Source organism: Acipenser ruthenus, chromosome 39, assembly GCF_902713425.1.
Source record: "Acipenser ruthenus chromosome 39, fAciRut3.2 maternal haplotype, whole genome shotgun sequence".
Classification (NCBI taxonomy): Eukaryota; Metazoa; Chordata; class Actinopteri; order Acipenseriformes; family Acipenseridae; genus Acipenser; species Acipenser ruthenus.
This window is the reverse complement of record NC_081227.1, coordinates 1,235,604-1,263,122: the sequence shown is the minus strand read 5'-3', so window position 1 is coordinate 1,263,122 and position 27,519 is coordinate 1,235,604. Positions and strand designations below refer to the sequence as shown.

At 39.2% G+C, this 27,519-nt stretch overlaps 1 protein-coding gene across 2 annotated transcripts in view; it reads right to left on the bottom strand.

The window, feature by feature from the left end:
• LOC117397193 (zinc finger and BTB domain-containing protein 16-A) overlaps nt 1-27,519 on the bottom strand; it is a 91,130-nt gene that overhangs the window by 14,756 nt on the left and 48,855 nt on the right. For both annotated transcript variants that reach the window (XM_059009438.1, XM_034912777.2), the window contains exon 4: nt 18,351-18,437. In XM_059009438.1, coding sequence (XP_058865421.1) covers nt 18,351-18,437 — 87 coding nt within the window. The remainder of the gene's footprint in view (nt 1-18,350; nt 18,438-27,519) is intronic.

Below are 27,519 nucleotides of genomic sequence, written 5' to 3'. Positions count from 1 at the left end.
AGTATACTGACAAATGTGACTCAAAATAGTCATTATAAATTAACTAGTGCTTTCAGCTTTTTATTTCTGTATTGTATGCAATTTACAAGGACATAGGCATAGGTATCCAAAGGCACACAGGCCCTTTCATTTCCACGGTAACCAGGCTATAGAAGAAAGGCAAACACCAAGGGGTCTTTCCTGTACTGCATCTCACACAAAGGCAACACACACACACACACACACACACACACACACACCCCGTCATTAATTTTGCAGGACGTGCAACAGCAAATTAAAATCTAAAAGCTCATGCCGAATAGATAGCGACCAAGATGGAGGGCAGGACAGGTCAAGCTTGTGGAATTAAAGTCTTAGCAACAGTAGGGGCTTGAGCACAGTCCTTTTACTCAGTGTTCAATAACCACCTTCTCCTTCTCTCTCTCTGTCTCTGTCTCTCTCTCTCTCTCTCTCTCTCTCTCTCTCTCTCTCTCTCTCTCTCTCTCTCTCTCGAGTAATTAAGAATACAGTACAGTACATGTCACAAAAGGTTGAGAAAGGGGACAGCTGGAGTTCCTGGAGTTAGAGGAGACTTGTGGACGAAAGCTCCCCCCCATTTTTTTTTTCTTTTGCCAATGCGGCTAATCCCAGCACAATGGAAAGTGGAAATGACTGTTATCACATCAGCACCTTATTCAAATATTGAATATTCACTCAGAATTGAGCGGGTTTTAATACAGGCCCAAAAGTCAAAATGGTAAAAAGCAAAGCTTTTAATCTTAGTGCATGTAGCGCAATATTGTTACTGAGTGTTGTGTAGCTGCACATTGACAGACAATGGTGAGCACTAACCTTGCAAGGTAGTCTAAGAGGAGGGATAATTGAGTCTGTGAAGCCAGCTGGATTTGAAATGAACAAAAATGATTCTTTGCCACAAATGTTCTAACATAGCACATCAACTGAATGTGCCTTGACAGGTAGAAACATATTTAAAAGTCTTTTTCTTTTCGTTTGACTTGCAAAATCATATCAGTTATTATTATTATTATTATTATTATTATTATTATTATTATTATTATTATTATTATTATTGGCAGACACCTTTATCCAAGGCAACTTACAGGTGTTACAGGGCAAACAATATTTAAATACAGTATACTTTACAGTGAGTGCAAATGATACTACTAAAATACAGTATGAAATAAGATGCAACAAATTAGGATTATAAAATGATGTAGCTAAGTACATATGCAATTACAATTCATTCGATGTAGTTTTTGCATTTTAAAACGAGAGACTATAAACACAGGAAACTATATTAAATTATCCTGGCTCCTAGAGCTTTTGTATCGAACGATTCTGCAAGTCATACAAAGGAATAATGTCATATTAAACTGAAAAAAAAAGAAGAAAAAAAAAAAACAGTAGCAGGACGACATCATCCCAGTCTAGACAATAAAAATATTATACAAGACATAGTGTTCTCTATTAAAAGATTATTACTTGAGTTACCATATGCCATACTACACAGATTCATCAAAACAGACTGATGCAATGGAAGCGTATGGTACTGTAATGCTAATTTATATATTTTTATATATATATATATATATATATATATATATATATATATATATATATATATATATATATATATTGACACACAAACACACACAAATCCATATTGTGTGGAGAGTAATTCATTCTTGAAATACTGTACCATGTTGTTTTGAAGCATTTGCTGTTAACTTTTTTTTTTATTTATAATATTTGGTTAATTATTACAGTGCTTTTTGTGTTCAACAAAGCAAAGTGAAGTTGAATTGTTGGCAATACATTTTAACCATACCAATCTAAGTAGTCATAAAGGGCTATATTGTTTAAAATGTTCCATTCAGAAAGTTTATGTTGAAATATGGGTGTACAAAACAAATAGCTGACGTAAAAACGGCATCAATCTTAAAATCTGTCATTAGTCAGTGCAGGAAGCTAGATTAGAAGGCATAGTGTGCCTTTAAGAGAATATAATTTACAGTGTGCAGCCAGCCAGCTATAGTTCTGAGATCGTTTACAATGGAGAAAACCCTGCTTGCTGTTCCCTATCCTACAAATCCGATTTAATCAGACAACTCTACCAGTGTGGCTTGAAGTAAAAAAGGGATAATTAGTAAACAGAGAGCTACTTCACTGCTTCATTGGCATTCGAGCGGGGTTAGTGTGTCGCATTTAAAATGCAGCCTGATGAAGTCTACAAAATCAAACCATTTGTTACTCCTATTGAAGAGGCTTCAGGCCACTGGCAATTAAATTGGAATTAGTGCAGAGAATGAGATACGGCAAATTCATACCAAGGAGGGAAGCTGTCTGGAAGATGTCTCGAGTTCAATCAAGTTTACTGTTTCTAATATGTAATGTGTAAATAACTCTGTTCCTTTGCTACCTCTAAGCCTCCACAGCCTCTTTCTTCTCCTTCAGTAATACCCTCGTCTCCAACCATGAAAGACTTTGGTGTGAAAGACATTACCCGTTTTTTTTATTTTATTTTTGTACATTTCTTTATTTCACATCCTGAAATCAGTAATGCAAAAAATAAATAAATAAACAAACTGCATTGTATTAGATTGCAATTAATGGAATGGCAACCAGGCGAGGTAAACTAGCAGCAGAAAATAGATTTTAAATTTGATCCAGACCCTTTGCCATGTTCTAAAGCTCTGCAGCTACAGGTCTCCTATAGATTCTGGCTAGGGGTCTATTCAATTGATCCAACAGTGACAAATCTAAACAGCACAAATGTTCCGATATTTAAGTCACTGGCGTATTACAAGCAGTTTTTTTTTTTTTTTATAAACGGGTACGCATTCTAAACTTGATTTGGAGAGATCTGTAAACATTATTGTGGGACATATAATTCAAGTTCACATGACTGTCAAAGTTGTTTGAGAACACATTCTCAATAAAAGTTTTGGAGCTGTATCAAAAAAAAAAAAAAAAAAGAAAAAAAAAAGCATGAACCCAAATGAGGGAAACGTTTGGTCAATGTAACCCATTTATTTACCTTTTCCATATCATTGTGTGTCCGAATTGGACAGGAACAATGTGCTGTACGTTTTGTTGGTGCTTTTAAATGTAGAAAAGCCCCAGCTGCTATTCGCTCTGTGCAGTTGGTTGGGTACAATACAGCTAGGGGTTACCAGCTGGAGTTTCAATAGATGACTGTGAAGGGGGCAGAGATGCAAGATAAATGAACTGGAAATGAAAACCAAAAGCTGGAGCCGCCTCCAGAACTCACTCCAGGCCCTGGTAACTGGACAAGTCGTGGTTGCCAGGGTGTCAGCATTCCGTGCCTGCCCACTGGGAATCTCAGATCTACTGCACTTTCAGGTTCCGCCAGCAGGGGTCAACGTGGAAGGTGGTGCAAGGCGGCAACAATGCAAAACAATGCTGAATGATTTTGTCGTTCTGGGGAGCCTTAACTTAAACCCTGCACAGCTAATATTACACTCAAACTTATTATACAAAACCGTACTTCAAGATTAAAGCTTTTCTTTGTATGAAGGCATTTAAATGTCGCTCAGAGTGCGGTCACCAGTGTTCTGTGTCTTATGTATCTAAACGCTGCTGTGTTTTAATAGCATTCCGTTTCCTTTCTCTTCTTCTTTTGCTCTTGCGAGAATCGTCTGAATAGTCCTCTCCATGCAAGCTCATTACTGAACAAAACATTGGGAAAATGAAAACAAATTGTGCCGTTTTCCCAAGTGACAAACTGCCAGGATGAAATAGATTCACACTGAAAACTAATCTGCTGTATCCCATCCATTTATTTCTTCTGTTATGTATTTATTTTTCTTAAATTCAGTATGGTTTGCTCACAGTGGGGAGTCTATCTGTATTCCACTACCCAGATATTGCATGCATTTCTATGAGTTTTGCAAGCTGGAAGGAGGTCAAGCATAAAGACCCTTTCAAAACCAAAAAAAAAAAAAATTAAAATATTCAGCTAACAAGACACATAGATTAGAACAGGTGACAGTTTTATCACTCGGGTTCATGTGTCAGTGATCCGGTTCAGTATAGGAACGTGTGAGGTTGTAGCTGTACCTAAATGAGAAACCTCACACATACTTGGATCACAACAGCTGCACTTCACTAAAACGTACTTCCCCGTCCTTTCCTGCATCTTTATGCTGCAGCACCTAATTGTGAACTTTATGACACAGGCAGGAACCGTTCTGATTTCAGACAGGCTACTTCAGTACCTTCAAGCAGACTTTTAGTACAGAGTTTTTATACCTCCAGTTGCACAGCATAGTTTTTTTTTTTTTTATCAATGTTTGGGACCAATTGACTAATCTTTTGCTTCTTCGGTGCCCCTTTTTACTACTGTACCAAGGGACTGCTCAGAACTACAATGGACCTGCTCCTAACTGCGACTAAAAAATATATATATAATCTGCCTCTAATCTTACACTCATTACTTAATAGGCAGAGAAATTCAAGTTTCTCATTTACTGAACCGTTATTTAAGAATGTGATGCCAAAAGAATACCAGTGCTTCATATTATTTCTATTAAATCAAGTAATATCAGTCCTGTAGTTGCAGTAACAAGGTTTGTACAGGACATTTACAGTCTTAACTTAAGCAGATTATACATTATAACGGTTCCTAAACACACAGATCCTGCATCAGGGGGTCAGCAAATGTGTTAGCAGTTTGTGCCTCCTATAGAGGACCCAAGTAAAACGGTGGCCTGCAGTGCGCACCAAGCTGGCTGGAGGTCTAGTGTTGGAATTCATTGTGCACTTCGGATGATTTATTCCACTGGCCATCTGGACAGTTGGGAGACAATGTAAATGCATCTCTGAATGACCGGCCACATTAGTCATAGCCTCTTAACTCAATCCCTCCAAGTCCCTAATCTTTACACTTTCAGTCTTTTACTGCGGCCAAATGACCGGACCCCCAGTCTCACTCCGCGCCGACACGGTTTTTCCCAGCAGACAAAAGGCTTTCAGGACCTCCACTGTCCCCACCCCAGTCACGTCTGACAGGATCTGAAGTTTGTTTTGCTTTCTGAGACTGTGGGACTGGCCTGAGATTCTAAAGCCGGCCAGCGCTGTGAAAACAGGGGCTTGCGCTGGGGGCCCACAAGCTAAATACATGAATGTGAATACATTAAAAAGCATAGCCAAATTACTTACAAATAAACTAGAATAGGGATTGCATGCCTTTTTTCCAGCTTATTGTAGGCTTTTGTGCAGCTATTATAGTATATGATGGTAAAGAACAAGCCAGCTGCCTACAGCTACAGTTTAAAAGGCAGTGTTACAAGTTTACTTTGTTGTATTCAGCTGTGTAGAGAAGGTTTATACATTAGCTCTGTGGACTCCATGTTCACAAACTTCAACAACGATTACAGCCGGAGAAGTCAAACTGTTTTGCATTAACCTGTGGTCGTCCAGTACAGCAGGAAGCAAAATATATTAGATTTTCCAAACAATTTAAGGGTCACCACTGGTCATAAATGTACAATAGTTGAGGCTAGAGAGGGAACATTGTGAAATACACATATATTAGCAATCTTAGTATACAGATATATAATAATTCTAGAGAGCTGTTACTGCGGTATGCTGTGAACAAATAAATAAATAAATACTCAATTAAAATGGGTGACTGAGGCTAAATATTCTCTTCATTAAAACAATCGGCCCCAACTCTTTTACAACTGTCTCCGAGAAACAGATGTCACTGCTGCGGGCAGAAAAAAATAAATCCAGCAAGGTTATACAAGTTTCAGAGAAAGAAAAGAAAGAAAGGACATTCTACTCATGACTGCTGACAGAAGTTAGTATCTCAATTTAAGTCGGTTTGCTCATGATCTTTAATACTGTACATGTTTATTTAGAAAGGTCTGGTCTTGACCTTGAAGGCAAACCGTAAACCGCAGCCTTTATGTGAAAATAAAAGACTTTATTTATAGATCGGCTGAGTGTCAATCACTGCAGCATCTGAGCCCAAGAGGGGAACCAAAGGGAGTCTTTCCTAAGCTGCTAATGTACAATTCCTTCTCAATCACTTGCAACCATTGTAATTCTATTAGGAGAAAGGATTGGAAGACTGAAAAAAAAACACCACACACAGAAATAAGCATAAAAAAAAGAACATTCCTATATTTATATACTGAAAACATACTTCACTGCCAACAAATCAATGGAGGGAAACATGAAAAACCTGCTCAAAAAGCATGTTTTCAACATACACTCTCACATAGGTAATCCCCCGCAATACTGTAGCAGCACATCTAGGATCAGCTTCATGTTGAATTCTCAGTTTCTATTGGCATACACTGCTGCTGTTCTATAGACTTACAGCCTACAAGTTCAATGGCCACCAAGTCACATGGCTGACAACAAAGTCGATCCTCTTTCTATTCTTTCTTGCCGTTAGAAATGAATCAAATTGAATGATCTCTCACTGGGGACTGTACAATCAATAAGTTCTTGAACACGAGGACTCCCCCAGTATAGCCTGTTTGGAGGCACCGCCTCACATTGACATAACCAGTTAGGCAGATGGGAGGGGGGGATGGGCGACACACAGTTGAAGTGGTTTGACCCTCCATCGCACAGCTTGTTAGTGGCAGAGTTGGGGTTCATAGCCAAGACTTGATCAACGCTCCTCAGCTCTAACCCCGTGGGCTACACTACAGCTGCTCTATTAGAATTGTAAATGTGAAGATACGTTCCAAGTTGGAATTGTTTCTTCTTTCTCATTGTAAGTTTTGCCACAGGGTGTTCTGAAAACAATTTTCTAAAAAAAAAAAAACACAAAAGGTTGGCAGGCACTGCAAAAGCCCTGCTCTGAAAATTTGGAAGGAGGTACAAAAAATAAAAAGGCGACACTTAGAAAATACAGTAAATAAATCCAAAAACCCTATCGTTCGACAACTAGGTGCAAAAATAATTCACGTCTCTGGATGAAAAGTGTGGCTTGTCGCGGATTGTAAAAAAAAAAAAAAAAAAAAAAAAAAAAAAACACGCTCAATTACTTTTTAAATGCGCATGTTTTTCTGGTGCCAAATTGGTTTAAAAAACAGCAGGCATCAAATCAGAACACAAAATCTGAATAATGCCAAACATAGTCTCTTGTAGCAAATTCAGGTTAACACAACACATTTCTACCACTCCCCACAGTTGTGGAGCTACCTTTCCTAGCTTTTCTAACAGGTAATATAGAAGGGCATACTACAATTTCCATAATCCAATACTGAAATTACAATGCGATACTTCCATGAGAGACTACTCTCAAAGCTTTACTTTGTCCTGAGAGAAATGTAGATATTGTTAACCCCGGATATCTACCCTGAGGGTCATTTCAATTGGTCTAACTTCCTGACTCGGGTCTGTCTGCTCTCGTTCAATCAGTCAATTGTTTAACAAGTTCTGCAACTCTTAAATTGAATCTTACGAAGAAGTACTGTCAATGGCTGGTACTAGCAGACTAGCTTATAAGAGTGTCAATCCTTACAGAAAAACATCACAACTCAAAACAAAAGCTGGCGGAGCTAGCAATGTGTACCGTGCTAATTTTATACAAATAAATTTGCAAGGAATGAAAAAGTAAAATAAAAGATACTGTGATATGAAGAGTACACAGATAAAACTAGAAGAAACTAGTAAATAATCTAATGTCATTATTGGAGAGGCTGCAGAAATGATGAGAAAAGCTGAAGGTTCTGCATAACAACCTTTTACAGAATGCGAGAAAATAACGTCAAAGCCCAAAAAAACTGCTCACCATAAATCAATGCCTCAAAATGTATTAGTAAACTGCATTTTAAATGGATTCTTACATACTTCTTCCAGCCATAGCAGCCTATTGGGAAATATGTCATTCATTTCAAAAGCAGATAAGGTTTAATTAGCGATTTGCAATAAAAAAAAGCAGAGCCGAGTACACAGATATGCCACAGGGAAATTAAACAAAAATACATTACAATCGAGTGATTTCTAAACCACAAAAACTCAACGTACTGGCCAATATAACATGCTACTTCATGACTAGCATTATTACTACATCTACAATAACTACTACTACTACTACTACTACTGCTGCTACATAGATAGATAGATAGATAGATAGATAGATAGATAGATAGAGACTTCAAATCAAAGTAAGATAACACTGTGCGAGTCTAAAATTAAAAGAAAACTTCATGAAACTAAGTCAAGCAGACAAACGATTTGGCCAATGCTTTCTTACACTGAAGGTGTTTTTTTTCTTTTGTTTAAACACCTTTTACAGTTTTAAGTCACAGTCAGGAAGAAACTACGAACCAGAATGGGAAAGTACACAATGAAGCTTAGCTAAGGTTTCAAACGAAAGGCAATGCTGACATGTTTGGGAACACTGGAGCTGTATGTACAGTGTGCACGAGTTGCCCCTCAAGATAAGGAAGATTCCCCAGTGAGGCGCACACTTCACGTTGTTATCTGTGTACTCTGCCTCTATCTTACAGTTTCTTCTCCTACCATATATCAACCTCGACAGAACCCAGGAAACGAAAGCGTGGAGAGGAGGGAGTCTGGTATCATTGTACAAAGTGCACTATAAATTGCGATATTTGGCCAGCCTGCAAGTTACAATTCTCGTGGTCGTCTTGTTTGTTTCTCTTGAAGAGCCTGCAGGCTTACGCTGACACACACACACACATTTCACACTAGCGCCATCCAATTTAAAAGGATGCTTATCAGCATGTCAGGCTGGGATTAGCTTGACAGAGGCTGTTTTCATTCAAATGTGGAATGTACTCAAGGCAGGGACCAGACTGCTGTAATGAGGACATATACATATGTAAAATAAATAAAGAACGAAATAAATAAAAAGCACACACTGTACTAGGGATCTGCGTGAACCACCACTGACATTAAGTTAACTGTTCTGCTCTTTTAGACAGCATAGAGTGCAATTCGGAGCCCCCCTCAACGTTGGCCAAGCCTAAAGGGACCACCCTGGGGTAGAAGTGTAATCCTGTTCCTATGACCGTGGTGCCCTATGCCCTGACAGCTTACCAACTATTCCAAATTGTACTGTGCATAGGCTGTGCTTCAAACGGATTAAGTGAAAAACCTATTCCACGTCAAGCCAATTTAAAACCTTCAAAATCTGAAGCTCTCAGTGTATTAAAGACCCACTTAGCTAACTGACATTGCATTCACATCAAGACCCCAACTGTGATATAACGTCAGGTAGCCCCAAAACATGTACCCCCTTTTGTAGCCACATTCTCGTGCCTTCCTGCAATTTTATATTTGTTCATGCTCGACACAAAAAGAAGAAAGGAATTTTTTTTTTTTTTTTTTTTTACATACAAATAAACGATGGTCTTGTAAATAATAAAACCACGAAGGTAACAGAAACTTCCTTCTCACAAACTTTTCTTTAACTTTTCTTTTTTATAATAAAAGGTCTTAGGTCAATCTGTCTTTTAAAAAAAATATATAATTGACAGCACCTCCTCCCCCCCTTTTCCCAGGGTAAAAAGAAAAAGCTGTTTTTGTGTGTGCCTCTCTTCCTAGCTCTCACTGTACAAAAGGAAGCGGATTTGCAGTTAAGACACATAAGATGACCCGCTGACCCCATGTCGCTGAAAAGTCCTCAATGGCATAAATACCACCTAATCAATCACATTCCAGGAGGGCGAGTCCACTGGCCCATGGGCCAAGCTTATGAGAGGTGCACTGTAAACGGACACCAGGGTCTCAAAGGCACCCCCACCCTGTTCAGCATTCCAGGAGCTGGGAGGGATTTCTACTGTGGACCTGGGGGGCACAAATCATACAGCAACCTTCGCACCTTCTCTCCAAAAACTACCAGCAACACATACTGTACGCTGGCATGCCTCTGCATGCTTTTGAAAAATAATCGTATTACTACTTTCTGGTTTTGATGTACATTAATGTCCCAATCGTACAAAATAAACCGATGGACATGTGCAAAAACTGTATTGAGTTTGGGGGGAAAAAAAATGTCTGCATTCATAAAACTTGTTTGCCTCGTACGGTTCAATTTGTTTAAATCTCAGAAGTCATTTGATTTCACCAATTAAAACAAATAATGAAATAGTTTAAAAATAATCATTCAATTCGCAGAGAGAATCGATATGGTGTCTGCAGAGAACACAGTTCACTGCCACAGCGTAATGCGAGAGTCTGTTGGTCAGAATGCAAACCCCCATTACACAAGAGACCATGTGACAATTACATGGTTACACTTGAGTTCCAAAGAAACACCAGGTTCACAGCACGTTCCTTTTCACAAGAACATTTTTAGATGGATGCAAAAAAAGTAGTCTTCTTTGCCGTTTAGTCTGACACCTTCAAAACCAAAAAGAGCCAACCTGATTGTTCAAAACACATCCTTTTCATGCCATTATTTAATGATATATTTTTGTCCGAAAATGAATAAATAATAGCTTTAAAAAGAGAAACATACAACAAGTTGACTGCCATGAAAAGTATCCGAGCATATCTTACTATGACACTTAAAAGTTAATTCAGTATACTGGATCAAATCCAACAAAGAAGTAAGACTGGGCATAGTTCACCAACTCCAATTGGGCTGTTATATTATTGTCAGCACTCAGTCTGAACCTTCAAGTTCCATGTGCTCTAGCACACAACCCCCGAATGCCATATGAATGTGCTAGACACACTTCAAAACACAGATACATAAACTACACTTTCACTACACTGTACAGTACTCACACTTTACTAGCATCATCTAGCACATGTACTTGCATATAATAATTATAATAATATCAAAATGATCTATATCTGGAAATCAATTTGATCAAATGCCTGTTAATTAAATAAGTAGTAAATACTATTAAACCACCAAAAACAGAAAGATATTACTGTAAATAATATTGTTTTACATAAACATTATTATTTATTTTTTTTAGTTATTCATCCATCCATTCAGTCAGTCATTCATCCACCTTCAAAGACGGTTAACAACAAATTTGTCAGGAGCCGAGAAAGAGTCACTAGGCAACCAGTTTTGATAATGCCTTTGTTTGGGGTGAAAGGTTAGAAGTGTCCACGCTAATCTCTGCGTTCACAATTATGTTACAAGAAAAGATTCCTCCGGAGCCGAACAAAAAGGGGCTCCGTCACTACGAAGTGAAAAGTGTTTGCACTGTAAATGAAACACAGGGCACGCAATCCATTGTGTGTGTCGTACAGGACCTCCTTAAAGGATTAGACAAACGACAACTCTGAAATCAAACTACCCCAGCTTGGTTCCTGACAAAATATCGTTTTTCATGTTTGTTATTACATCCTCAAGGTTGATGACTAACAAGATCACTAACTATTAATGATTTACTAATATTTCCTGCCGTCCTTACAATCAATTCTGTGATTGTAAGGATGGCATACATTAACAATTTGTATTAAACAAAAGTTATTCCCCCGATCACATCATTTGTAAAGTATATTATATTGAATAATACAGTACAGTGCAGCCACAGTGTAGATCATCTACCTGTATTTTGAATTACATCTTCATGTTCTGCTGGTGCTGCAGTGAAGGAAGAATCAATCAATGCTAGAAAGCAAGGGAGGATGGCACGTTGCTGCCAAGAGATTTAAATCTTGAGCTAATGCTTGTTCAGTGCTAGACACCAGGGTCTCAAAAGCATTGTAAAAGGATCAAGCAACACATGTCACAAAGAGTTTTGTGGCCAGCCTCTCCGAATCCTGCTGGCCTTATTATTAAGCATGAATGAGAGGGCCAACAGGAGTCCATAATCTTGCCACACAACTTTTTTTTTTTTTTTGTTACATGCTGTGTTCCTGCTAATGGGTTTCCGAGGGACTAATGCTGCACAATTCTCCCCCAAACCGTGGATTTCAGATTGAATGATTCACTGTACGGTGTTTTTAAACTGAGCAACACATTCCAAAAGCAATTCTTCATCGGAATACGTCTTCAATGTTGTTTACACAGTGGCGCAGAGGAGCCTACATGTACACACACTACAACTGACAAGAAGTGTACAGAATTAGATACCATTGCCAAATGTAACCAGACAACAGATATTGACTAGAACAGCTTGTACATCAATCAATGCAAAAAAAATAGAAAATAAATGTCAAGGTGTATTTTACTAGCCATTTTTTAAATGTTTAAAAATCTTCAAAAGCAGATTGCGCTGATAACTGCAAACCTATTTTAGATGCCGGGGTCAAACCGTCTCGTAAAATGTCCCAAATAACCCTAAATGAACAACTCCGGAGACTCCATTGGTCAGTCAAGTGAACCTGAGACGTCTGCATGGCACCTCCGCCAAACGTTTACTGCAGGGGGCACATCAAACTTAGCAGGAGACAGGGAGCAGGGTTCAAATTCAAAGACCAGCTCGTGCCACCTGTTTATTAACACAATGGGAAGGAAGCGTATTATCTAAACAAACGAATGCCTAGATGAAAGCTTGCTCCTCCAAATCTGCAGTTCTTAATGAAGAGTCCCGTCGATTTACAGTCTGTAAATGACACTGTTCTTAATTGCATGGGAACCCCCCACTTCACAACAGGATAGTTTATAGACTTCGGGTCTAGTAAATCCACTGCCAGTCTCCACTGGAAGAGGTCCAAAAATCCACTGGCCCGCAATACAGAACAGGACTCCCCCAGCTGTAAATGTTAACTGACTAGGATGAGGGAGTGTTTAAGACACTAGACCACACTGCATGGAGGAGTGGCGTTGAGCAGAGGTCTCTCCCGCCAGAAGAGCGGGTTCATTAGACGAATAAGCAGGGGCTGTAAATCATTGCTGGTTACTATACTGGAGTGAGCGGAAATTCTGGAAGCACCTTTGGCATTTAGCACACTATACTGCTCATAGGAGACTGAATGGGAATAGATCATATTAATGGGAGACCTAAAACAGAATGAGTTTCTACTGGATAAGAGTGAGTGTGTTTGATTTCTTCAATTTAAAACAACATGTACACGTACGGTCAAAGATTGTTTTAAACTGCTAAGAAAAACTTCAATGCAATGCGCATTACCCAATATATATATATATATATATATATATATATATATATATATATATATATATATATATATATAAACACACAAATACCACTGAAAAGCTACAATATGTCTCCACTACAGTGATTCGAAAGAACTCAAAGTTTGCTGCAGTGTTTACCATATTTGGCCACCAGGGGTTGCTATATGCTAGTAAAAATCCCATTTCAATGACGGTTTTACAAACAAGGGAATCTGGGTTGGAGATATGTTGCAATATGCTGTGTGCCTTGCTAATTATGGTTTTAGTGGGACATATTCTCTAAAAAAAAAAAAAAAAAAAAAAAAAAAAAACATTTAATACAACAATATCCTCTAGCCAAACTGTTTTAGCATCAAAACAAAACGACAAGTGCGAGCAAAATCTAAACAAAATATTTTACTTTGTCCTGTGACTTCAGAAGTAAGAGGTATAGCCGGGGAGTGCGGAAATCTGCTTGGTTTGAGATTCATGCTTATGCTGTGCGGTTTAAACTCTTTGCCACATGGGCCGGGGCAGACGCTTCTTATTTAAAAAAAAATAAAAAACACAAAAAAACACACAACACAAGTGACCTGGCTTGAGAAAAAGACTGTTGCCAAGGCAAAATTCAAAAGGATATTTACAATGTATTCAGTAGATATCAATCGCGCACCAGTGGGACTCCAGCTTGCTTTTGCAGATTGACTGAATTACTTCAAAAACAGGTAAGCTCACAGAACCTGTTTATCTTGTTGACAGGAGGACTGTCAAAATGATAACACACACAGCAACCTATATACGGCAACGCAACAATTACTTCAATTCATTTAGGAAGCGGTAAACACGCTATTCATCTGCGTGGGCCTGGTCTGCTGACATGTAGAACCGCGGCTAGGTAAATAATAAAAGGAAAGAGAGAGGGAGAGATAAGCTTAGGAGAGTGATTTGCTGCTCACATCTGAGGGAAATGCTCATCAATTTAAAATAGCCAGACCTTTCCTAGAGGAGGTTCACACTCAGTTCTTGAAAACGATGAGCAGTGATAACACAATGCAGCAGCAGCAGCAGCTAGCCAGAGAGGGTTACTCCGAGAGGCAAACAACTTTTTCAGAGCCCTTTGGCATTGAGTGGAATCTAACTTTGAAACATGCAAATGAATTACCTAGATACAACATAAACGCATGCAAATTAGTAGAATTTGTTGTTGTGGAGAAGTCGTACAGCCGGTTTACAATAGCAACAAAACATACTGTAGATGGAGATGATAGTTCACAAATTACTGTAGAACAAATGCACTGGACAAACTACAGTCTGACTCAATCCTGAGTCACTATAGGTCGTATTCCTAAAGGCTAAATATAGCGCTACGTGTTGCAGACTTCAATGCACTCTAGATGAACGCTTTAGGAATATGACTCAGATGACACACGAGGTAAAAGTGATATCCTGAGTTTAGCAAGCATTCAGGCAAACTACTCTTTAGCAACCTTACAATGATGTGACAACTTAATGATGGCACAATTAACTAAATGCTTAACAGACGCCTTATCTAAGCTAATCTAATTGAGATCACACAAACACCCCTGACAAGAGTGCAGCCTTGCAAAGAAAAAAAGAAACTACAAATAAAACCCTGCAATTTGAATGTAATATGGGAAGATATCCCTAAAGCTGCCGTGGAGTTCTGTATTTCACACTGCAGTGTCTTGCCCCCCCCCTCTCCCTCTCTCTCTCCTCCGAGCCCCTTCCAAACTATTTCTGGCCAGAGAAAGCTGTTTATTTTTCAACCCGACTAGCTAGAGTTACGCCGTGTTCCCAGCGAAATCTAAGTGTTCCATTGCTAACATGTTTCTCATACTTCACCTCCCTTTTATAACCAGATACAGAGCTATCCAGTTCTGCAGGGAAATACATGACTCAAGATCACATGCGTTTAATGAGAGGACTTGAGAATGGGTGAATCCGCAGACTAGTTAACTAGTATTTCACATCTGGAAGAATGGACTAATAAAAAGGTCAAAACACTCACCAAGTATCAATAAATCAATGCATCTGGATTAATGGGTAATTATCTAATTGTGTTAAAGAGGGATAATCTCAAATTTCTGACTGGTGATGATGCCATGTGTTGAGATCACGCAATGTATTTATATGACTTTGTTTGATGATTTACTTTCTTAATTTAGGGTCTATTTTAATGATCTAAACACCGGAAGACTTGAATACTTCCCCTGGTTATCCCTATATTAAGGTTTTGCCCCAGGGATAATGTATTGATCACTCATTGAAATGCATATATGGTACAATCAAAATATATTGAAATGAGGTCTGAGGAACATTAAAAATGTTAAGGTCTGCCACTGTTTCAAGTCAATGGTATTGTATGAACGTAGACCCCACTGCCCTCCAGATAAACCTTGTGTGTGCAAGGTGTTTCATTTCAATAGGTTTTATATAAAATCTAATACAGAAAACAATACCATTTTTCAATACGAAATCCCAAATCATAAATGAATTGTTTCTACCTAACTCTAAAACACACACAGGTTTCAAAACCCGTCTCTATAACATAAAAGGAAGACACATTTTTTCATTGGAAACCGTCCATCCATTTCACGCACAGGTCAGATGGGTATTTAAACCGGTGATCTAGCAACAGTAATATCCTTTGAGCTCGGATGTCTTTAAAACTAGGTCACGTCTGAAACTATGACAGCGCTGTGGTGTGCATAAACAACAGCACATGATGTTTTTCTGAAATCCTTGGCACCAAACTCTTGGCCCCCCACCGGTCATGGAGTTGGTACTGAAATATTATACAATTCACCTTTGATATTCCTGCTAGCCAAGTCCCATTATATTATGGGATGATCGCGGCAATTACAGTTTGTAACATAAGAGCGTTCTTTTCTTCTGGGGTAATTCACTTCTGAATCCTGGACAGGTTCGATGGCATCAAAACCAGCTGCCTGGCATTATTCATTCAGGACAATCAAACACTGCAGTCTGCAGGAGGAGAATTACCTTGGCTCCTTGGAATATTTCAAGCCATTCAAGGCATCGCTTCACTTTTTTTTTAACTACATTTAATTTAATAAGTAAATTAAGTTATTAAGTCAACAGGCTAAACTCTCATATAGACAGCTTTCAATGAGAGAAAGGTCTTGCATTACCCAGAGATACTGTATACTGATAGAACTCTCATAATGTTCTGCTAGGACCATGGTAAAAGATAGAAAGCAGACTGATTGAACAGCAATCATTTGGAGTCGTCAGACTTGGCACTGCTCAAAGTGGTACCAGAAAAGGCCATTGTTAATATTTAAAAAAAATAATAATAAAAAAGACCAAAAAACTATTTAACACTGCCCCAACTGGCAATTATTTTATTAATAATTATTCTTGTTTTCAACTCTTTAAAACGGGGGTCTTTAAAATTAACGAAAAGCGGGGTGCAGCAGCTCAGTAAGGTGTTTTGTCTTGTTTAGTTGTTTTGGGGTTTAAAATACCACGTAACAGACAAGAACTGACGCTACATCACAAAAAAGTCAACTGTGGTATGTCAGGTTACAAACGATTAAAGAAAACCTGCAACTTGCATATCAAAAAAATACTTGACTGATTGAAAAAACATTTCAGCTTAGCATTGCCTTCATCAGGGTACCACGTGCCACGCAGCACGACTTCGATCTTTTTAAAGAATCTCTAGAAATCTTCAGGTTACTGTAAAAATATGTATGCTGCTGGAGGCATGATTTGATAGCTGTGAAAGAACAGGAAGCACCACTTCACGCCCTCTAGTACCCTCTCTTTGGACACGCTGCCAAACTGAAGCCAAGAACCGAATATTTACCACTCAGCAGGACAAGGCTGAAAACACCATCTCTGTACCAACAAGAATGAACTGTTTATGTGATTGGAGTCACGTCAAAACGTACGGTCATGTAAAACTGTTAACCATACCACACAATACACTGCGCAGCGCCGTGCCGATACACGCTGAATAAAAGAAGACTCTCGTCACATCCGTAGCCTACGTATTCATGACAGGTTCCTCCAGGTCCTCCCACAGATACTGAAACTCAACACATTGCAGGAAACAATGTGGATAAGCAAGGCTTTACTCTAAGAGTCTGAGTGCTTGCGTGCATTCAAATAAGCATCTCTGGTCTTTTAAATGTGTTAACTAGATTAAAAACTGGGGTCTGGGGCACAAGGTAGTTGTATAGTTTTCTCATAACCCCTTACATAAACTACAACTACAACTACTACTACTACTAGTATATAATTAAATTCTATAGACATGTGCTGAGCATATAGGTCAACATACTGTAGTGAGTAAAACAAAGCTCTCCATATAAACTGCTCTTTCAAACGCAGGAATCAAGATGGCAGTTCTGTGCATTCTAAATTTAAACAGCTTTTCTGTCGTTAGTGTGTTCCCCAGTCCCAGTGCGTCCCTCTCGTGGTTCGGAGCCCTTCTTAAAAGGAGTCTCATACAGGCTTAGATACAAAAACTCCTAGGCGTCCTCCATGGCCTGAATGTGTGCTCAAGTACAGTGTATGCGCCGCGAACGTTCAGCACAATGCCAGCTGGAGAGTGTCACGTCACCAACAATGATGGACTTTTGTCTTGTTTTTGTTTGTCTGTGTCTGTGTGTTTGATGCTGGTGCACTTTCCCCCCCTAGAATACTTAGAAAAGATGGCCTGTTAGAGAAAAACCAAACAAAACCACACATGCCCGTATCTGAACCCTCTCACAGGTGAGAGTAGTGCAAAGAGGATTCAGGCAGTGCACCCAATACAGACATAACCCCCCTCCCCAATACAAACTAACATCAAAGTCTGTGCGACTTTGTGCAATTTTCAACAGTAAAGAGACTAAAGAGGATACTGTATTACTGTCATTCCTGTTTAAATAATCACTGGTGGATTCAGTGGGTGAAATTAAAAGAGGCCTCCTCATCCCGCTACTAAATTAAGCAAGGCTTCTCCTCTTTAACACTGCAGCAGTTTTAATTCTCTCTGTCACTTCTTATGAACCTCAGGAGTCTGATAAACAACTGGTGACCCAGCTAATGAAACTACCAGATCTTGGATACCCTCCTCGGCAATTTTCTTCAGCGATGCAGCAAATTCATATTACCGATGGGTCATTAAAGACCTTTCTGGACCAGTCGTGGAGCCTTTTACCAGAGCCAATACATGCATTGTCCATATGCTGTACAGCTAGGATACACAGTTCCAGTTCAACACACGAGTTCTAAATGGAGGACGGACCTTCAGGAAGCATTTTTAACAGCTTACCTGTATGTGTTTGTCTATGGGCCTCCAAAGCATCTTCCTGTGAGAACTGTGCTCCACACTGATCACAGGCGAAGGGTTTCGCACCAGCTACAAAACAAAACACAAAATAAAACATATGAATCATTGCAGATTTTTTTTCTGAACTTGTAACCTTTTGTTCCCTGAACAAGCCAACAAATAAATAAAAGTTGTATTCATACTTGGCAGGCCTTTGTGACATTTCTGGGAACCTGTAGCACAGCATTGTCACACTGTACAATAAGAGACTCGATTGTTAAGACATAGTTTCAGAAAGCTGCAAACAATGTAGAGGTGGATGGGATATACTTTATAAAAAGGGGTGCTAAAGCACTTTCAATACAACCACAACAATAAAAGGGTCATATTTCAATCAACATTGTAACGCCTGCTCAAGCGTTTTGGCTAAACAGATTAACAACCCTTTGAAGTCTTACAGTGAATTCCAATGAATCCAATATGAATTACGTGAGGTTGTAATGTAATTAAACTTGCATGGCATTCGGAGGTACAGCACATCTAACTGAAATCCCAAGAGCTGCTGAAGAGCAGATGAGAGAAGGCCGTACAGAGCGTGCTGTGCGTCGACTGTCACCCAGCTCTGAGAAAGACAAACAGGTGCGGAACGTGTAGGAGTTCTTTGAAAACCAAACTTTGACACATTCTGGGTATTGTTTCTAAACAGTACTGTAGCTTTTACGAGCAAAACAGGAAGTCGCTCATCAGATAAAGACGGAGATAAAAAAAAAAAAAAAAAAAATTACCTCCGACACAAATCACTGAATATAGAAGCATGATGCTTTACTTTTTCGATCTGCTTAAAACAAAAAAGGTGAGCAAATACTATTATTTTTTAGTCTGAACAATTCTCAATATACAGCTTTAAACCTGTAGAATGAAAATAAATTTTATAACGATGACGCCCAACATCTCAACCCTTTGCCTCTCTAATCGAATTGTCTTTTACTGCACCAGTGATTTATTGACTCTTATTACCATTAAATATTCTGTTTTAAAATAAGTGATTGTCATTATCGCCTTTAAACAAAAAGAGGTCAGAAACACAGGTTCTCTGAGCACCCAGGACATTAATATTGATGATCCTCCCTCAAACACTGCATGTTCTTTTATTTCGAGATCAAAGCAAAAACGGAACTCTTTATCAGAAGCTCCAGTCCTGGTGTATCAGTAACAGGGGTCAGGTTGCATGCTGACGATTCACCCTCAAACAGAGTTAAGAACATAAGAAAGTTTACAAACGAGAGGAGGCCATTCAGCCCATCTTGCTCATTTGGTTGTTCGTAGCTTATTGATCCCAGAATCTCATCAAGCAGCTTCTTGAAGGATCCCAGGGTGTCAGCTTCAACAACATTACTGGGGAGTTGGTTCCAGACCCTCACAATTCACTGTGTAAAAAAAAAAGCCTCACCCAAACAGGGACTTGAACCCTGGACCATCCGATTAAAAGTCTGATGTTCTACCAACTGAGCTATCCCGGCTCATGGATTGTTCAGTATTTTTAGATATTTAATGTGCGCAGAAGCTGTGCGGACCAATTCCTTAACTCAATGGAGCATCAGGTGTTTGTGACTACAGTCTAAAAGATTAGGTAATAATAGCCCAGGCTACAATGATTCATAGCACAGGGTGGGATACTATATAGTCCTGGCCTCGATAATCCAGATCTGTCCTTCATCAGCGCGCTTCTACAGGGGGAAAAAAAAAAAAAAAAAAAGAGACTGCAAATGTGATCGCTGAATTGTGTCTTTATAGTGGTGAAGAATTTTAAATGATTCACTCAGGGACGATAAGCAAAACTGGTATGCCTCATGACATTCCCTCCCGGAGTCCATGCATTTGTGAAACTGATGGGAAGTTAATGCAATGTAATGCACCTTCGATTGACATTATACATCAGAAACTAATAACTTCAAACCAAAATCTTCTGCAGCCATTACCAAGCTAGAGCCACTTGGTTCTACAGCCTGCATTAACCTCTCTCCACACACAGAGACCATGCCCTCACCCCCTCTTGGAAGACTGTGTGAAGCAGCAGGTACTAAAACAAATCAAAGGGGAAATGGGACGCAGCAATACGTGAGCAAGCTAAAAGGCACAAATAAAACTGGCTCTGTAGCACATAAAACACACACAAGAGTCTTGTTTCTTGGTCGTTAGCTGCCACAGTGACAACAACCAGCACCCCATTAGGAGATCTTTTTTTTGGGACAGCAGCAAGCAAATTAAAGTGATACATTTTCACCTCTCTCTTTGATCAATAGTTGCGGTCTTGATTTTTAAAAAAACAAAACAAAAAACAAACACACCTCTTTTGGATACAGCCCTTAAACCCACCTTGAAACATAAGCATAGATGGAAGCCAAATACATTGCTTGTCTCTAAACACACGCAGGCACCCCCCCCCCCCACCCACCCCACACACACCCACCCACCCACCCACACAACTGTGATATCAAACAACTGAGATGAGCGCAGCCACGTGCCATTGAGAAAGATTGCGTTTTCACTTCCCTTTACAAATATTTTGCAACGAAGAAGGGTAAAAGCATGTTTCTTTCTAAGATTTGGCTCAGAATTAGAGGATTCCATATCAGCTAGGCAAATTCACTACTGTTTAAACCAGGATCTTCACATGGTCCATTTTTCATTAAGTAAGAACCGGAAAGCCCAGTTTAAGTAAAAACATTTAGATCAGAAGCTTCCGCTCTGAGCGGGTAGCATTCCTTAAGTTTATAAATAAGCTTCACACACACACACACACACACACACACACACACACACACACCATCTCCTGAATGTGCTGTGAGGCTTTAGCACTCTGTTATATAAGAAAGTACACTTAGTACCCAAAACAGCAAGATCCATAAAACAAAACACAGTGCTGCCAAAACAAGCAGTACAGATACAACATTCTTGCCCTTTTTTTTATTTTTTTTTTTCCTTCGGGCTATAACAAGCTGTCCTGTACAGTTTTATTTACAGTACCCTCTTAATCAGCCACAGAACAGTACGCTGCCTGAAAATTCAGAAGCCTGTCCGGTACTGTGTGTTCCCTGATTCAAGCAGATGAGTACCACAAGCATAACATTTATCAACCAAAACAAAAAAAAAACCTGGACTGTAGCCAGCATCCCTCTAATAAACAGAGCCGCACAGAGAAAAACTGTGATTGAATATGTAAATAGATAACAAGGTTAATTTGACTACCCGAGCCAGTCAGGAAATGTCAACGATTGCGTTGGTATTGCGGGTCAGGAGGAGGGAACGCAGAACATGTTAACTGTTTAGGGACAATTTTACTGAAACTCATTTTTCCTGTTACAATACTATACCCTAACTCTGATGGAAGCAGTTTGCTTCCTTCTCTCATCCCATTCCTGTGTTACAGTTAATAAGCCTCAGGCACCCATTGCCTGTTACACAGGAAGTGAATATAAAAACCTCAGAAACAAAAGGTGAATTTAGCCAAAACGTTTCTCAGCTTGACTTTCTCGTACAGTTACACCTTTGAAGTTCTGGATGATTAATGTTGTTATGCTAACCAGTAGTTTATTCATATTATTCGTTTTCATTTTTTGGCATAGTACCCAGTGTTTGTTCTGCTTCCCTTTTTTGCTGTGTTTATAATTCAGTGGTCATAAAAAGGTGTCCGGTTTGTCAGCTGTGGATACACAAAGGCCTCCACAAGCAGAGAACACAGACAGTGCTAGATTCCACACGCTATTCTGCTAAAGAGCTCCCAGTCCAGAGTGGATCACTATCAAAAAAGCTGGAGGGGCATGTTTATCCTTGCATGTCCCTCTTGTCACTAGACTCTTCACACAGAATGCAAAAGGTGCCAATTATATTAAAGGGTTATTTGTCCTGTCAACGTTGTCTTTTAGAAACTTGACCTAACAGATCCGCCACCCAAAACAGGAGAAAATGACTATCAAGCAGTCCCAACCCAAGCTGAATCCAAACAAACCGTCCACGGGCTATTGCACTGCACTGGCTTGACATTTTACTCAGTAGAGAATGGACTTCCTTCGGCCTGTCCTTCCTGTCTTGTTTCTCAAAGATACACTGGGCTGGTTAAACTTAGAGGAAGCTCCGGTATGGTAGGAATGGGGCATTTAAACCACGGTTGAAAAAATCTACTTCTGTTCTGTTTAGAAGCATCTCTACAAAACTTACATGCGATAAAATATAGGTTTGGAAGCGCCTTCTAAATTCATTTTAAAACTGCACACACATTCTCATGAAGGTCTTTTACTAAGAGGTCTGAAGCACTGTATTGTATACTAAGGGGGAGCTTGACCAAGCTTTATGTTTATACAGGGACCACTCATTGCATTGCAGGTATTTACTGTTTTTAATGCCTGGTGTTTTTATACAGAGCTGTAAAGGCAATTTTATGTCCCCACCAGGTTTTTCTGCTATCATCCTGGCTTTCCAGAGGTCACAAAGACAGCAATAAAACAGGGACTAGATTCTAAATCACCATTTGAAGCAGCAGCAGCTTTGGCATTTGATTATGTTACAGAAATCCTTTTTCTCTCTCTCTGTCTCTGAATATAAAAATCTCTTTCACTTTTCTGCCTCTCTCAAACACTGTTGAGGCTGCAACTAAAATCGTTTGTGCTGACCGAGAACCCACCAACAAGCAGCACAGCTTCTGTCCAGCAGACCACAGAGACACGGCATTCGAAAGGTCTTTACTATGCTGTAAACAGATTTTATTGCCAATACAGGGAGTCTTCTTTTTGATCTAGTCGTTTCTATAGGGTTAAAAATTGGCGGTATATACTTTTATATTGCCCACCACCTATGGAGTGTCTGATGTGTCCGGAGCCAAAAAACAAAAAACAATTGGTAGCTTTTTTTGCTGTACTGAACTGGATGACTCTGGTAGCCTTCGAAAGGACTTTTTGTGCTAGTACAAAAAAAAACAAAAAAACAGGGGATTGTCAATTTGGCAGGATATTTATAGCACAGTACAGTGATCTGCGCGTGTGTGTGTGCGCGTGTGTGTGTGTGTGTGTGTGTTTAGGCTGAAATATGATCTTCAGCAGCTATTTCCTCCGAGCTGATCAAAACAAATGCTTTGTAATGCCTTTACCTAGAAAAGACTAGCCACAGTGTGTCAAACACCTGCTTTAAAACACACATCAAAAGGCCATTTATTCCCTCTTTGGACCATTGTCCAGAATTTTCCAGTTCCAGATATGTACGACGGAGAGGGATTTCACTAAAGAAGACCCCGAACCCCTGATCATGATTTCAAATTAGCCTTGACAAGGCATACAGTGCGACAACACTGGAGTGTTCAGATTTGATAGTTTAGGGAGCTCTGCAACTACCTTCCCTTTTACTTAAAAGCAACAGCTCGCTAACCGAATTAAAAACAAAAAAACAGCATCTGATAATAACGATTTATTTGCCGGCAACGAAGTCAGTCAGAAAAAATGCAGAGAACGTGCCAGATGACAGAGCGGGCGAGCATTTAAACTCCGTTTCCATGATGTCATGTGTTGTTCAAAAGGAGTTTTAGCTTTCTCCCTCCTTGTTCTGGTGCTAAAAACTGAAATAAAAGGAGGAGAGTCACCTCTATAAACTTCCTTTCCTTACAGTCGTATAGCCCCTTAACTTCCCCGCTATCAGATTTTACAATGTCCCGATACATTCTTCACAGGACAACCTCATTATCAAAATGCATGCTTTTGTATGGATTGGGGGATACACTTGGTGTGGTATTGTACTGTACTGTGTCAACAGCATTAACAGCTTTCTGGGCTTCAAAATAAAAAATGTCAACAGCAGCATTAAATCAATCCAGTGTTTCTACACACAATTTACAATTTCAAACAGGACATTTCCCAGAGGTTTTCTAAGCATATATAGTGCATAGCTGGCATATCCGAAGGAACCGTTTGCCAGATGACTAGAATACACTCTATTTTTACCATGTGCTGGGAGGCGAGTGGCGGTGAAGGATTTTAATTAGATTTTCTGAACAGAGGCAGCTTACATGCAGAGATACAGCTTCCAGTCAAAATCGCTGTAAAACTGATGTGCAAATTGAGGTGTCTAGTTTACGAAAAAAAACACACACACAGGCTTCCGAAACCAAAAACAAGCACTTGCAAAGTAAATCTCAGTAGTATAAAGCTGGGAGAAGACCAAGAACGCAGTATTTCCAAAGGGACCGGTAAAACTAGCAAAGTCACGTTTTTCTTCCTGTCACTTTCTTATTCAACAGGGTTCATGCTGTATGTGAATGTAGATCTAAACTAAATTAAACTGAAGCATGAAAAATAGCTAAACTGGCTGAGATCAGTGAGTCAATTCTTTACTCTTTTTTTAACAGCTAAAACTAATAAAAAAAACATGCTGCTGTGTTTGCTAATGTCACTAAACAAGGTGTTTTGTTCCACAGCATACCCTCTGACTTTCTCAACAGAATACTAACTAAACTCAAAGATGTTCCAGCTTCCCACCTACTCATAAACCTGTTACCGACCCCAATCACAGAGACACCTCACAAACATGCAGGTTAGAAGAACTTGTCCTCCAACGATACTTGGCAACTAATGTTAAGTTACATTAACTTTGTTAATCAATTAATGGGTTTGGACTATAAAGCCATCACATCTTTTATCATCTGTACTCTGAATCAGTTACGTTTTTACTTTGACTGAATATACGGAATTGCATGGCTCTATAAAGACAATTGCATTGCATTTTCTGCAGTGGGTAATTTACGGTTTAACCATATTCATCTGTGGGCTGCTCTCACTCTCTCAGCGATAAGGCTTTGCAATGCTATTGAGACATGCTTGTACTGGTCACAGCTGCTTCATAGTAAATACCCAATGACAGCCCTCTGTAATTTAGCTTGAGTGTCAGTCTTGTGAATCTGCACTCGGTATATACGTGTGTGTGGCTGGCAGCAGAATATTCTACACATTCGGCTAGAAGCTTTAGCAGCTGGCTTGTCAACTCAATAATATACTGCACTGGATTACAGCATATGTGCTGAACTGCAATGGTGTGTTTTAATGGGTTAGCGTGCACGTTTCCAATAGATTCCAGAGCCACACACTGTAAGCAAATGCGTTCCATCACAGGAAATGTTTACTTCAGAATAACAGAACAGGGTGCATTGGGGTTGGGTTTGTATCTCTCAGCCAGAGGTGGTTAAAACCCCCAAAACAAATTTGGTGCCGCAGACAAACCTAATCAAAATTAATTAGTTTTACTTTAGGCTATAATTTCTATTCTTTCTGCTGGCCGCATGCAAAAGAACACAAAGCTCTGTTGCTAAAAATAACACCTCAAGACTTCTATTCTTAAATCACTTTGAAAAAACAGAACGGAGGTTTGTGTGTAATCTCTTTTCAGCAGACCACCAACCCAGACGGAGGGAAAGCAGCCGAGCAGAGTGTCGTGTGGCTTCCTGGCTGACGAAAAAGAGTGGGCTTGTCAAAAAAACAAATCCATACTGCCCTGCGGCTCCTCTCCAATCTATTTTCTGCTCAGCTGGCTTTAAATGAAGTTGTTATGACTCATTAAAACACCCGCAAGCCTGTGGAAGTCAGCCAATTACAATTTTAAATGTAGCCTCCACTTTACCCCCTTCCTCACTTTTAACTGGGTGTAACCCCCCCCCCCACACACACACACTTCTAACTTATAAACATAAAGCTGGTTTCAATTGCTTTTCCCAAATAAACAAAACAATGGGTAAAAGAAAGTCATCTTTACAAAATATATATATATAAAAAAAAAAAACCTTGATATTAATACTTTTGTAAAATAAGGTTTTAAAGCTTCTTGCTACTGTACTACACAATGCACACACATTTTGCAGCAATGCAGACTCCTCTAATATTTACATACTGTACTGTGTATTGGGCTTTGTGTATTGCCTTTGACACTATTTATCTTAGAAAAGGAAATATTAAGTATACATCAATAAAACCCCTCAGTAAACACCTACATAAACAAACCATTACAGTAATCACCCTCAGACAGTGTGATATAGCTCGCAGTGCTGTGCAGACCTCACAGTAAAAGACCAAACGGACATTTGCACAACAGCTACATTCAACCATACACCCACTTGAAATACTAATGAGATCTGATTTATGTTTATGTTCAGCTAAATCTGATTAAAACTAAATAAACAGTGTAATTACAGGTCGATCAATTCTGTTTGTTGGAAAAATCCAACCAGGCCACCAGATTGGTTTGCTGGGCTGTCAGTCATTAATCAAGAGGCCAGTGAGAATGGCACTCGCATTATCTTGAATATTCGACTGTCGTTAGGACCGACAGGAGCAAAAGTGGAATATTTTAAAAAGCAGGAGCAGCATGGTTGAAATAACAAATAGATGTTGAATCATTACTGTTCAAAAATGCATACAGTAGCTAACATGCAGAGGATATATTCCCTCCTTCTCCCAGAAAGCGTTAATAGCTTCCAACTATACAGATTCTCTTTAGTACCCGTGATTCTGCAGCTCTGTTCATGGCTTTGAAATATGTATTACTAAGAGATGCATGACAATGCACCACAAATACACTTCACCTTGACCTAAAATGCCATCAGAAAAATTAAAAAAACTTATGAATACATATATAATACATATATAAAATGGTTAGGGTATGCATAAATCTGGATATACTGTGCTGTTTTAATTCGAGAATATTATTTTTGTTATATATATACATGTATGTATGTATGTAAGTTTTTCTTTTTTCTGCAGAGGAGCAAATTAATCTTCAAAACACCCAGCAATGTTCCTTTTTGACAGGAGCTGCTCATCAGAGAAAAATGATGAAGCAAATCCAAAATTCAATCGCCTGTGTTCGGTTTTAGAAAGCACACAGTGTACTGTACAGCCCATAAAACCCCAAAGCAGCCGCCAGACGCTGCTGCAATCACCCTCCATCAAAACACTTTGTCTGCATACAAAAATAAGATCCCGCGCCGAGCTGAATACCAAATCAGCCCATTAGAGTACAGGGCACTTGCTACTTAGCAACGAAAAAAGGGATTTAAAGCTGTAATTCCCTACAACAAAAGAAATAAGATCAAGATCTGTTGCTGGGTGTTGTGGCTAGCTTTAGCTTTTTGTTTTAATTG